At 31.1% G+C, this 13,981-nt stretch overlaps 1 protein-coding gene across 1 annotated transcript; it reads right to left on the minus strand.

The window, feature by feature from the left end:
- Window positions 1–907: 907 nt before the first annotated feature.
- On the minus strand, window positions 908–1,714 carry LOC145007368 (uncharacterized). The gene is made up of 2 exons (XM_078966316.1): window positions 1,445–1,714; window positions 908–1,360 (listed from the first exon to the last, which is right to left on the minus strand). The coding sequence occupies exons 1-2, from the start codon at window positions 1,712–1,714 to the stop codon at window positions 908–910; spliced, it is 723 nt and encodes a 240-aa protein (XP_078822442.1).
- Between the last annotated feature and the right edge of the window lie 12,267 nt (window positions 1,715–13,981).

Here is a 13,981-nt window from a genome sequence, read left to right on the forward strand (position 1 = left end):
TTTTTTCTTGAACCCCCTATCAATCCTAAGACATTTAACCAGATTTCCCAATTGCAATTCCACCTCAGTTTTGTATATTTTGAATTTATCTAAGGCTTCGTCCTTAGAATGTAACAAATACACATAGCAAAACTGAGTACAGTCATCATTGAAAGTGACTACATACTTTTTACTTCCCAAAGAAGGAGTGGAGTAAAAATTACACAGGGCATTATGTACAAGTTCCAAAATAGCTGGATTTCTATTGACACTAGGAAAGGGTTGTTTTTTCACTTTTGTAAGTATGCATGTTTTACATTTATCAGATGTCATATCAAAGGATAGAATTAATCCCATCTTTTGACATCACATGCATCCTTCTAAAGTTAACATGACCTAATCTTACATACCAAATCATAGATTTATCAACTTTAGAAGTAGAGATACAAATGTAGAATTTTGAACACGTAATAATTTGTTAACAATATTCAAACGAAACATTCTGTTATTTAAATATCCAAAGCCAACAAACATTCCACCCATAGATAATATAAACTTATCCAACACAATAACTTGTTTAAAACCAACATAATTCAATAAACTAGAGTTAAAAAGATTATTACAAATCTTGGGAACAAACAAAACATCAAAAAGCCTAATTGTCTCTCCAGAAGTAAATTCAAGAAACACGAAACCAACACCACAAATAGGAATAAATGAATCATCTCCCATTTTCAGCACTGACCCATCTTCAAGTGGAGTTAATGTTTAAAACATCCGTTTATCCTTGCATACATGGTTCGTTGCCCCAGAGTCGATCCACCTAGCAACATCATCATCCTATACATATAATGATTCAGGAATGAATGAAACATAGTAAACATAATTCTGATTAGAATTATCAAAGTTAGTAAAAAACTGACCTCCTTTAACTTGGGCCGAAGACCGCGTACGCCTTCCCATTGACTCCACTGTTTCCAACACCATTGTTGTCTAAATTCACACAACTATCATGCTTGCAATGCTCAACCTGATTGCACCTCCAACAAACCAGATCTTTTTTCTTTTTGTTGGAGCTGCTTGGGACATGTTCCTGCTTACGTTTTCCATGTCCTTTGTGGTTCTGATTTCTAGGTTTGTTTTCAACCATATGAACCGAGGGCTGTCCAGATTCAGCTTTTCCTTTGGGTATATCAGATTTTTCACTTTCCTTCGCACGAAGAGGTTCTTCAATACGAATATGACTAGCAATTTGAATCGAAGACAATTCCTCCTTTTGATGTTTTAAGTTATGTTTGAAGTCTTTCCAGGATGGAGTATGTTTGTCAATGATGGTTGACACGACAAAGGATTCATCCATATTCATACAATGAAGTTTAAACTAACCATATATGCCAAGGAGTTCATTGTATTATTCAGTGACAGACCTTGAACCGTCCATCTTATAATTATTAAAATCACTCACCAGAGACTTCTTGATAGAAGCGTTCTCAGTGATGTATTTTAATTCAATGGTGTCCCACAACTCCTTGGCACACAAGGATTCACTATAGATATCAAATAGAGCATCATCCATACCGTTTAGAATGTGACATTTGTAGATGTAGTCATCGTTGTCCCAATTCTGTCTCCTCCTTATCTCTTTAGTTGTCTCAGTAGCACCTTCCTCAACCTCCGGTCGTCTTGGAGTAGTCAGCACGTATGCTGCCTTCAGAGTAGCCAGCATGAAGTGCATCTTCTTCTTCTAATGCCTGAAATTGATGTGTTCTAACTTCTCCAGCTTTGCAAACTCGGTGGTCATGTCATGGATTGAGTCTCCCATCTCCAGAAACATAAAATATAAGTTTGATTGATGGAAATAATAGAGTTTATGTTGGAGATCTGGATACCACTTGGATCGTGTGAACACTTTCTAAACTGATATTTCTAACCAATGCCTAGGTTGCAAAAAATTCAGCCTATGATAATCCAAGAGGACACTTATGAATCTAGGCACAGAAAACGTAAGCCAAATTGCTAGAAGGATTCTGTGATTGTTTGAATAAGAAGAGAGCTAATAATTTTTGTGTGTGTCTTTTCTCAAAGAGAAGAGTCGCTTATATAAAAAACAAGATTAGGGTTTCTATTAGGGTTGGCCATCAACGGTACCCCAGTTAGGGGCTCTGCCCCTTGGACCACACTAGGGGCGCTGCCCCTTTAGAAACCCTGGACCCAGGGGTGCTACCCCCGGACCCCTGACTTGTCGTCGAACTAGCTTCTAATTTGATCTTATATATGTGTACACTCTGCACAAACATGTCCATATATTAGAGTACAAATTATGAATCCCCTTAGCTCATACATTATTTCCAATTACATAACGATTTGCATTTCCATTTTTTTTGTAATTAACATGTTATACTTTGAAAAGTTCACCAAAAACACTAGTATACTAACATTTTTTTATTGTGGTTTGTTATTATTTTTTTAGAAATGACAACTAATACCCTTGATGTTGTTCCTATTAAGTGCTCATATAAACTAATGATAATTTTTGTTGCTTTACTTAGTCTTAATTAGGGATGGAAATTGCACCTGACCTAATGGGGAATTCAGTTGACCCATCCTAATTGAGAACAAGTATTCCTTGCAAAAATAGGTATTAGGTATAGGGTCGGGGATCCATATAAGGCTAAAATCGAGGATGGGGCTGGGTCGGGTATACTGTAACGCCCGCAGATTCAAGCTGATTAATTTAGAGACAATAAGCATCAATAATGAATTTTTATAGAAGATTATTTAGAGTAAATAATCTTAACGAAGTTATAATATATGTCACAAGGGTTTCGTACATATAAAGAACGCTGAAATCCGAGTTATAACGAAGAAGTTATGACCCGTCAAAGTTTTATGGCTAAATTGGCACGCCACCGCGTAACGTAAAAAATGAATATAAATAAAGTACTTTTACCCTTAGCGATCTAAACGAAAGTCATAGCATACCTTAAACCGACAACGTGCAAAAAAAGAACGTCCAAATCGGACTTCGTATGAGTAGTTATGATTTTTCTAAGATTTAGCATAGCAATGCACAACCCAAAATTCGAATTTTAGATCGATCAATTTTTAACCAACACAACCTAAATGAGAATTAAATATCTCATTAATAGGAGTTCAACTATAAAAATAAAGTCGAAAACAGAGTCTGTATGTAAAACTTATGAATTTTACACGGTCGTTAAACAGTGTAATCTTCTCATACTGTTAAAATTTAAATCGGTCAAGAATTAGCCAATAGATTCAAAAGGAGATTTGTATATCTTGTCAACACCTACGCGTGGATATGAAGAACGTCAAAAATGAAACTCGTATGCGAAAATTACGGAATTTAGAAGACGGAAGGGTGTCGCTGCGAACGGGGTGGCGTGGCTTAATCTGGACCATTGCTTCCTCCCAACGCCTTGCCACCAGATGGTAACACTTGGCACTCAACTCGGTGAGTTGGAGGCTCAAACTCACCGATTTGGGCAATTTTTTCAGCCTATAAATACCATGTGAAGTTCACCCTTTTTCCTCACACCATAACCCTTCCCTCTCTCTTTAACATCTCTTTAAACCTCTCCCAAAACTATAGTAACTTCTAATTTCTAGAGGAAATCCCTAAAGTGCCAGAAGGCTTTGAAAAAAAGGAGCTTTTCGGCTCGGAAGTTTTGCCCCCGCAGATCCCGGTTCCTAGCAAAACCTCCCGGTAAGTGAGATATGTTTACCCTACTCTAAGTACAGCCTATGTTTAAGTTTATTATTGTTATTATGAACTTATAAAATATATATGTATTATAAAATATAATATAAAAAGTGTTATTATTATATCTTTTAACTACTTGCGGTACGGAGAATCTGGGTTGAAGGGTCGAATAGGTTTGTTGGATATCAGAAGTCCTATAATGCCAAAATGGTCCTGCCCTCCGTTGTTTATGTCTAGCCTCTGTCTATATATAGTGGTTGAAAAGTATTTTTTAACACTTATAAAACAATATCACTCGTAAATAGTCGCAATAAATATTAGACTAAAATCTAGCCGTAGTGATACTAGGTTTCGTCGTAGAAAAATAGAATCGTTAGAAGCGAAGTGTTGTCCGAGTTTAGAATCATCACTTTAACAAGTGAGTGAATAGTTACTTTCATCTTATACATAGATATGATATATTTAATATAAATTACATGTTATGTATTCATATTATCTATGTTCTTTATATCTACGTTGGATGAACAAAATATATATGTTTTATTCGATTTAAACTGTATACGTATTTTATACTTATACTTATGATGGATATTGGATAAAGAAGGGTAGATTAAAGATAAGATGAGATGAAAGATAAGATGAATGATGAGAGACAAAAGATGATATAAATGATGAGAGGTGAAAGATAATGAGAAGCGATGACCCAAGTGATGACCCAAACGAAGACCCAGATTTCTAGTAGAGTGTAAATGATAACCACTAACTATTCTAGACGGTCCAGTGGAACACTAGCAGACTCTTGACATGTAGGTGTTATGAACGATGTATACATCAGATGTACTCTAAAAACCCTAGCAGCTATGGACTTAGTGCCTCATAAACGAATATTGGCAGCTATGGACTTAGTGCCTTACAAACAAACATTGGCAGCTATGGATTTAGTACCCTATAGATGAACATTGACAGCTATGGACTTAGTGCCTAACAGATAACATCAACATCTATGGACTTAGTGCCTAACATATAACATCAGCAGCTATGGACTTACTGTCGGTTATAGAAACCTTGGTAGTGATGGACTTCGTGCCTATTTCTTAGGAAGATCCCTAAGAATGAATGAATGAATGAAGGATAAATGATTCTTACGATAGATCATTGATAATGAGGATGGGTAATTGGGTTGATTGTTTGATTATTTAACATAATAATATATTATTGTGAGTTGAAAACATTAATATACTCACCAGTTTTTCCAACCTGCCCACTTAATTATTTTTATCACAGGTGTCGATATGAAGCTACATTACACTGAAAGATTAAAGGAGATGTAAATCACTAGTGTAAATGAATGTAAGGTCTGTTTATGTTTATTTTTCTGTATTGACGATGATATCCCAAAGTTTTTATATAAACAAAATATATTTCTTTGGAAATGCTTTGATAATATATGTTTTATGTTTTCTGGGAACAAATTCCACAATATTATTTTTTTTAAATGAATACCCTGATTTTCAAATAAATGAATAAATTTTTTTAAATAATTGTGAATTTAAGGATGTCACATATAAAAATCTCCAACCGTCCGGCCTTCGCTTTGATGACATTATATATATATATATATATATATATATATATATATATATATATATATATATATATATATATAGAGAGAGAGAGAGAGAGAGAGAGAGAGAGAGAGAGACGTGGTTTAATAAAGTTTTGATATTCTAAAAAACTATATCTTAATAATCTTTTGTTGTTTAAAACATTAACCTATCAAGTGTTTAATTGTCCCATTTTTATATGAACAATTTATTTTGTATATTATTTTTTCCGAATAGTATATATAAATTTTGATGTATAAAAAAATAATTATATGATATAAGCTAAAATTGCTTTTTAATGTTAGAATTTTGTATCAATAATTTTTTTTTTCTGTTAACCTTGGGTTTCATTAATATTAACCTAGGTTTATTTTATACATATGACTTAACAATGTAAACATTTGACATGATGTTATATACAAGTCTAAGTCTTGGAGTGATGATGAACTTTCTAAAATATTTTTTTAATTTTAAAAGTTTCTAAGTGATTTCTAAGCTTAGTTTCTATTTGAAGATTTGTAAATAAAAATAAAACTTAAATAACAATAAAGACAACGTAAAATATTGTAAACAAATTCATAAATCTATACCATTTTAAACATGACCCATTTTCTTATGAGGAACCTGATTCGTTTTTCCATTATTTAATTTTTTATGAAACTAAGTGGAGATACATGTATGTTTAGTAGTCAAATAATAATTAAAAGTAATATGGACAGATATTGGCAGATATTTTCCAATGAAAATGCTTAAATTTTTGTTTGTATAACTTTCTAACAAGCGGATTCTATATATCTTCCTTTTTATTTGAAAAAATAAAGAACACATTGTGCAAAATTTATATGGAATATGGGAAAAATAAAGTAATATATAAATTTTGATAAATACAAAGATTAATTTTTAAACTCAAAAGTTGCATATTATTGTCCAAAAGCATCAACCTTTAATAGTTGGTGGAGAGATATCTTATCTATCAATTTATGATATCGAAGACTATAAGCCCTTTGATATTATAGCTATTTTAGAAGGTAATTATTTAGGAGATATATCTTATCTATCAATATATGAAACAGAAATATTACGTTTTTTTGTTAAAGTAATTATAAATAAAAGTTAAATAGAGAGGTGGTTGTAAAGAAAGTGACATGTCTCTTGCTATGGTAACAATACCTACTTTTATTTATAATATATAACCATGATATGCAATCTTTATCTCTAAAGTTAATATAACTAAATCACTAATAAACTTTCTTTATTGAAGCTTGATGTAATTCATCATGACAGTTGAAAGTACCATTACATTCAAGATATTAATAAATCATTCTACGATGCAATTAACATCTATCAAATTAATTTTTTTATGAAAAAAAAAATATTTAATACCATTTTATTTAAAAATTAATAAGTAAATAAAAAGATATTAATAAATCAACATTGATTGTAATGACACGAACGAAGCAAGCTGTAATTCATCATGACAATTGAAAGTACCATTAAATTGAAGATATTTTTATATAGAAAAATTAATAAGTAAATCAAAAGATATTGATAAATCAACCTTGATTGTAAAACCAAGCAATTTAACAATTACAAATTAAAAAATTTATTCGTACATGTTCAATTTATTTATTTATTTATTTATTATGTATCCTCTAAGTGTATAATAGTATTTGTATATCACATGATGTAACAATTTATATGAGTGAGAGAAGATACATATAATAGCTCTCATTTCAAATATATCCTAATCAACCTCTACCAAATCCCTACTCTAAACTACTCTACTAAATAAATGTTTTTTTGTCACATGTTACACTCTCATTCAATTCGTCAAATGTTATTTTGTGGTTATATTGAATTATTTTTTTCACATGTTAGTTTTTTTATTTTAATAAATTTCATATAATATTTTAATTTAATAAGTATAATAAATATAGTAATAAATGCATATCAATTTCATTAATGGACTTACATTCTTATTTCAAAATTCTCAGATTAAAGCTCATTGGTTTATTTCGTTTATTTATTTAAATTTAAAAGATAAAAAAAATCAATTTTAATAATTTATTACTTTTCTTATTTTTTTTTATAAATCCAAAGTTCTTAAATATATATATATATATATATATATATATATATATATATATATATATATACATATATATATATTAACTCATGTAATGCATGGGTCTTAGGCCATCTACAATGGAAGTTGTATGAGAGTTTACAAGAATAAATGTGAATATAATATAGAGGAGAGAGAGTGTGGAACTGAATTACCAATGAACGGTGGAATGAAGTTGTAATTTTTTTTTTTTTTTAGAGTTAAAGTGAATGTGTATATTCTCTTTCCTAGTTGGTAATCCATACAACTCAATGGTTTAATCCATTTGAGATGGTTTTACACCTAGTAAATGAATAGTTTTAATCTTCTTTTGACAAGTGTCACTCTAATACGACTTCTCATTAAATATTATGATATGTGTCATGTAAATATATTAGACAATTCATATCAAAATTCAAATTTACATTTTCAAATTATATGTTAAATTTGAAGTTATAATAACTTTAAATTTTTGATATATCTGTTAATTAATAATTTATTTAAAATAATTACTTAATAATTATAAATTTTTATTATAAAAGTTTAATTAATTTTATAACCGTGGTTCCGACAAACTATTTTGGTATAAAAGACTATGTATTAGGTATATATCTAATATCCTTGCACAAAGTATTTAATAACTAGACTAAATTTTAACACCAAAATCGTTACACTAAGTTTATTTATATTTATATGATAGTTTTATTAAACTAAAATTACTGATTTTATCTATAAAAGTAAATAAAGCAACATTTATATATTTAATATATGTAACTTATATTTGTTAAAATCAATCGTATAGTTTGATCGTAAACCTTTTATATTCATTAAGTTGAAAATAACATACTAATTGTCACTGGGATGATATTAATATACACAACAACCCTATTATGTATTTCAACTTACCCTTTCATTCCTTAAAGTTTTTTTCGTGCCATTTAAAGGAATAAACTTGATGTCGACCTGCTTTTTTGGTAAATGCATACCTGGTTAAAGCTGATGTGCCTTATGATTTAGAATTTTTTTAGTAAAAAAAGAATAATAAAAATTGGGTCTCTCTCTCTCTCTCTCTCTCTCTCTCTCTCTCTCTCTCTCTCTCTCTCTCTCTCTCTCTTTTCAAAATGTTTTTCTTTTGGTTTCTTGTTTATGTTTAATTATTCTATTAAGGTTTTCCTTCCTCAAAACATTCCTATCTTGGAACTTCGAAGTGGGTTCTTATTCATTTCAGTGTTTTTTTAAACACCTGTTAAGAACAATCATGATTTCTCTCGGTCTTTGTCCTCTTGATCGAATGAAAAATAGTGTCATCAATTCAAAACACAGAGGCTTTAAGAAAGAATAAGAAGAAAGATGAGGTTTGCTTATATGATCTGCCAGATTTACCCATGGAATGCATTCTTGAGAAGCTTTCTCCTGCCACATTAACAAGTATGTCATGGGTATCCAGGTCTTTTTGGGCTACGTGCACATAAGATCATCTCTGGGAGAGACACTTGAACTAGAAATAGGGTAAGATTTTAATGGGTGATTCTGTATATAAAGAATGGCAAGCCTACATTGACACCAAAAAGAAGCACACCCTCTTGTCTTCCTCGAATGGAAAAGGGTATTTTTGGGTTTTCACTCCTGGTTTTTGTGGAAGAAAAATGTGAAATTGAACAGCACTAGTATTTGTTTGCCAGTTGATTCGATCATGGTTTGGTATCTCTCACTTGAAACCAAAAACTTGTTTTGCCTGCTAAGTCGCTCAAGTCTACAACATAGACATAATTAATTCAACCCAAAATTAAGCTCTTTCACCTTTTCATGTCAAACATACTAGATCAAAAACAAAAAAATCGACTTAGATTTCGTTCCAAATTTCAACAACATTCTTATAATAGCAAAATCACTTACTATAAACATTCATTTACCGTTTTACATTTCTCGAAAAGCTTAAAACTTTACAACAATTTTGAATTTAAAAAAACTATGTAGTTAACCATGTCAACTCCAAAGGGTTCTATGGTCCAGTTCTTCATCGAAGGCTTCTGATATCCTTATGATGTTTCAATTGCAGAATGGAAATGTTGGGTTTTATATTCTTTTTTTTTTCTTCTTTTTACTAAAAAAAATTCCAAATCATAAGCCACATCAACTTTAACCTGACATATTACATCATTTTCCTAAAAAAATTATTAGGTAGGATAATTTTTATATATTTTTTTAAATACATTGATTGCTTATTTAAATATAATCTGCATAAGGACATTTTCTATAAATTAAAATGACAATTTTTGTAATTTATTTTCTATATAGTGATCAAACCGGCCAACATACAAAAGCCTTGTGCACATGGATATTTTTGTAAAAACAGTTTACATATGAACATTTTTTGTAAATTATATGAACAATTTTTGTAACTTATTTTCTATATAGAATCAAACCTACCATTATGAAACAGTTTTTACCAAACTATGAAATTTAAAAGTATTATGACCTAAATATGAAATATAAAACTACACTATCAAATTATAAGAACAATTTTTGTAACTTATTTTCTATATAGAATCAAACCTACCATTATGAAACAGTTTTACCAAACTATGAAATTTAAAAGTATTATGATCTAAATATTAAATATAAAACTACACTATTCACTTGCGAATTCAAATTAGTACATACAATAATTTTTGTTTATATTTGATCTTTGTTTTTTACAACAATGACCATTAAAATTTTATTTTGTGTTCAAATTATATATTTACGACCGGTTATATATAGTAGGTTAAATCTAATTAGCATATACGTGACATCTAAGTGATATCCACATGACATATAAAACTGAGAAAATGAATTAAAAGGCTAAAAATTATTTTTTTTGTTCACATTTGATCATTTTCTTACAAACCGTTGAAAATTAAACTCTTATTTTTTGTTCAAATTATATCTTTGTGATCCATAGTAATGTGTAGTATTGGTTTAATATCTTATCGTCGAATACAACAACTACATCTAAACCTTCATTAATATGATAACTCCAAACGTGACAACAATCAGTTTTTTTTCTAATTGGAAAGTCATGTCATGTTTTTAGCTGATACGACACAACACAAAAGTTTATATATAACACGAACACAACATGACAAGGTGCCGTGTTCGATTTTACTCGATTTTACTGACACGAAAACTACCTAATTAAAACATGATAAAAACAATCAACATGACAAACATGAAAAGAATAAACTAAATAAACATGTAACTTAAATAATTAATAATTAATCTTGCAAAAAAAAAAAGAAAACACATGTTAGTATTAATTGTATCCATTTCGTGTTGAACTTTAAACACGCCACAACATTTGAATTTCAATTTCATTCAAATTTCATTTCATGTTATGTATTTTTTTTACATGTTGTGCTCGTGTCAAAGCGATGTTGATTTTTGTTCAATGGGGTTTACTCTAACGACCTGAAAATTTGAGCATTTTACTACACTGTATTTGATGTATGGAGCCAATCTTTGGTGTAGATGCTAATTAGATTTTTATTTTAAGAAAGGAAAATATGACATGCAAAACGCGACGCATCGGGAGTATGAATACGGTGCAATTGGTTAAAGTTAGAAAGTCAACAAAATTCAAATAAGGGATGCAACACATGTACGATGGATACTGTGCGTTGACTTCATGGATACGTGTCAACAAAACATGATGCGTGGTAAAGGGAGATGACATGTGGTTAAGACATGGTGCAATACGAAGATATGTGATGCGTAAACATGATACGTGGTCAGGTAATCGACACATATAGACGTATGGAAAGCTTTCGGTAACACACATGTATGAAGAGTATCCCTAGGAGTGACGTGACATGTAATCATGTGGTTCAACCACTAAAACATAATGAAAACCTTCTTTAGTGTTTTTTTAGAAACCACAGGTAGTAAGGAACAAATTGAAGCTGGAAAAAGTAGATCGTGATGCCTGTATACGAGGGTGTGACTTTTAAATAAACTGTGGTTTTCGAAAAGTGATAAGTTGATAGAAAACACAAAACTTGAGGCCAAAGAAGAAGTTAGTTTTCACTATCTGGATAGGTGAGTACATGCGAATTTTCTGGCTACATAGTAAAATGAATTATTTGTGTAAAAATGTTTAATAACAAGCAATATGTTAAAATTGATGCGTTTGGAGCATATATACATTCCTATGTGATCATGCGACCCTAATTGCTTTGGATATAAGTTTTTCTCTATTGAACATACAAATATGAATACCAAAGCAATAACCCTAGATCTAGCATACAGGATTTGAAATTCATATGAAAATAGGGTTAGATGATTACCTCACTTGTTATATTGTAATAACAAGACAATCCTTTAAGTCCTTGACTCTTGAAAGCTTAGTACCCCAAGTGTTGCACCTCTAATGGTGTCACAAACACCCAATGCAAAGAACGAGTAGGAGATATGAGGAAATCGGCCAGGGTTCTCTTAGAATAGCATCGGGCCATAAAATTCCAGGTAGAGGGGTTCCTTATATACCTTTAGCTACTAGGGTTTTCAGGTGAAAACCCTAATCCTTTCTTAGGCTCCAAGCAGCCCATGGTCCTCCCTTCTGGAAGGCATTGAATAATTTCTATAGGCCCTCCCTATATAAATTCGTCCACCCCATTCCAAGGGAGTCCAGCAGCCTAGTTTGCAACTATCAACGATTTGCAAAACAGTCCATCCATTATTAATCAGTTCCTTTTAATCCCAAAATTAATATCAAATATATTTCTAGTTAATTACTAATTAATAATATGATTTCCAAATAATATATCAATCTTATAAAATATCAATAAAATCATTCTGATTACCGATTTATTATTCATATAATAAATCCTACTCTCATTCTCTCTCCACTAGTCATCCTATCAAGTTGCATGAGTGAAGACAACCCAAAAGGACCATGCTACAAATCAAATCAAGTACACACCAATTATAGTTATTGGCTTACACACCTACTCCAATAGTCTCCCACTTGGATAAGTCTAATGACTATAATTGCATGTATGACTTCAGTATTTGACTAGCAATTGTAGATTTCAAACGCCGCTGTCAAACTCCGATCTTATCAATAACGTGTCCTTTAGATAAGTAATCAAATATTCCTCCGTTATACAAGATAGCGTATGGACATAAGACATGGATTATAATCATTCTCTTTGTCCATGTGTTGTTTCCCGACTTTCAATTTATGATGACTGACTCAGACTACAATTGAACACATCAACTTAGTCTAGGCTTGCCCAAGCACTTAGGGTATCATCACTAAATCATCGAGGGGCCCACATATATCGCTTTTATCCCATTTAGGGTAAAAGGAATGGATAAACTTCAACTCATATGCTTGTACTATTTACTCATCAAATCACACACAACAATATGTTTTATAACATCAAGTTACTGATGCGTTTACGCATTATCAATGCATAACCGACTCGCAAACGACAACTATACGTCTCCGTTTCAAAAATATAAGATATTATCGTCTCACAATCACTCATGATAAAATCAATGAAGTGATTCAAATGAGCGTGTGTTTAGTCCAATACTCAAATTCTCACCTAACATTTGTTATGTCTTTATGCGATACAATTCATAATGTCTTACATAAAGACATGCTACTAGACGAGTCTCTTGCTATAATATTTCCATATATAGAGTTTCTTATGTTGAAACATTTCAACATGACATTCATATACGTTCATGACTAAGTTCTATTAAAATTTCAATCTAAACTTTTAGATTTGAAATGAAGTATTGATGCCCTCTCCCTTAAGCCTTACTATACCGAAATAATTTCCAAATTCTGCGACTTTGCAAATTTAGAACTTTGTTTCCTATAAATAGCATTGCTAACTTGCAACACTTAACATAATAATCATGCTCCCACTAGCATAACAATTATGTTCTGACCAGCATAGCAATTATGCTCCCACTTGCTTTGATATGTACCCAAAAATCAACTGGATTTCTAGAAATCAAGACTTATTGATGTTTTTACAAAAGTTCATATTTCTGATAGATGGTGCTTTGATAAGTCTTTATCTAGACTTCTCAAGCTCATACGCCTTCCATTAGACAGCTTATGTGTGTGTATAAACCCTTTCATAACCTATAGCAATAAGACCTAAATTGTTCAAACTATTTTCCATTTCTCACAATTCGAACTATGAAAAGGGATGTCGTAATCATACTCGAATTTGATAACGCAATCATCACACTTGCTAACTGTAATCCTTTTAAAATCCAATAGTGGAAGCATTTCCTCACAATCATTTTCATGAAGTAGAGAGAAACCTATTGCCACTTAGATTTTATGGTGTATGTGTTCCTATCCATGTGAACTTGTCGTTTCGAACCACTATCATAAGAAAGGGTTTATGAAAAATTCAAATTCATTTGGACTGGTCCTGCTTATTCTTAATTTCTTGCCATCTGGCAGCACAAGGCCTACCAGTGCTTCCAGGTTATTAAGCAGCTCACCCACACTGATCAATGTACTTTTACTGATCAAGCTGCTTTGCCTTATGCAATCAAATG

This window comes from Lactuca saligna, chromosome 7, assembly GCF_052625555.1.
Source record: "Lactuca saligna cultivar CGN05327 chromosome 7, ASM5262555v1, whole genome shotgun sequence".
NCBI lineage: Eukaryota > Viridiplantae > Streptophyta > Magnoliopsida > Asterales > Asteraceae > Lactuca > Lactuca saligna.

What these genes read in the sequence shown, in the direction of transcription:
- LOC145007368 (XM_078966316.1), bottom strand. Translation starts at nt 1,714, where the DNA reads ATGCACTTCATGCTGGCTACTCTGAAGGCAGCATACGTGCTGACTACT. An exon ending in CTTCTATCAAGAAGTCTCTG is followed by an intron (nt 1,361 to 1,444) that starts GTGAGTGATTTT and finishes ATATATGGTTAG; the next exon opens with TTTAAACTTCATTGTATGAA.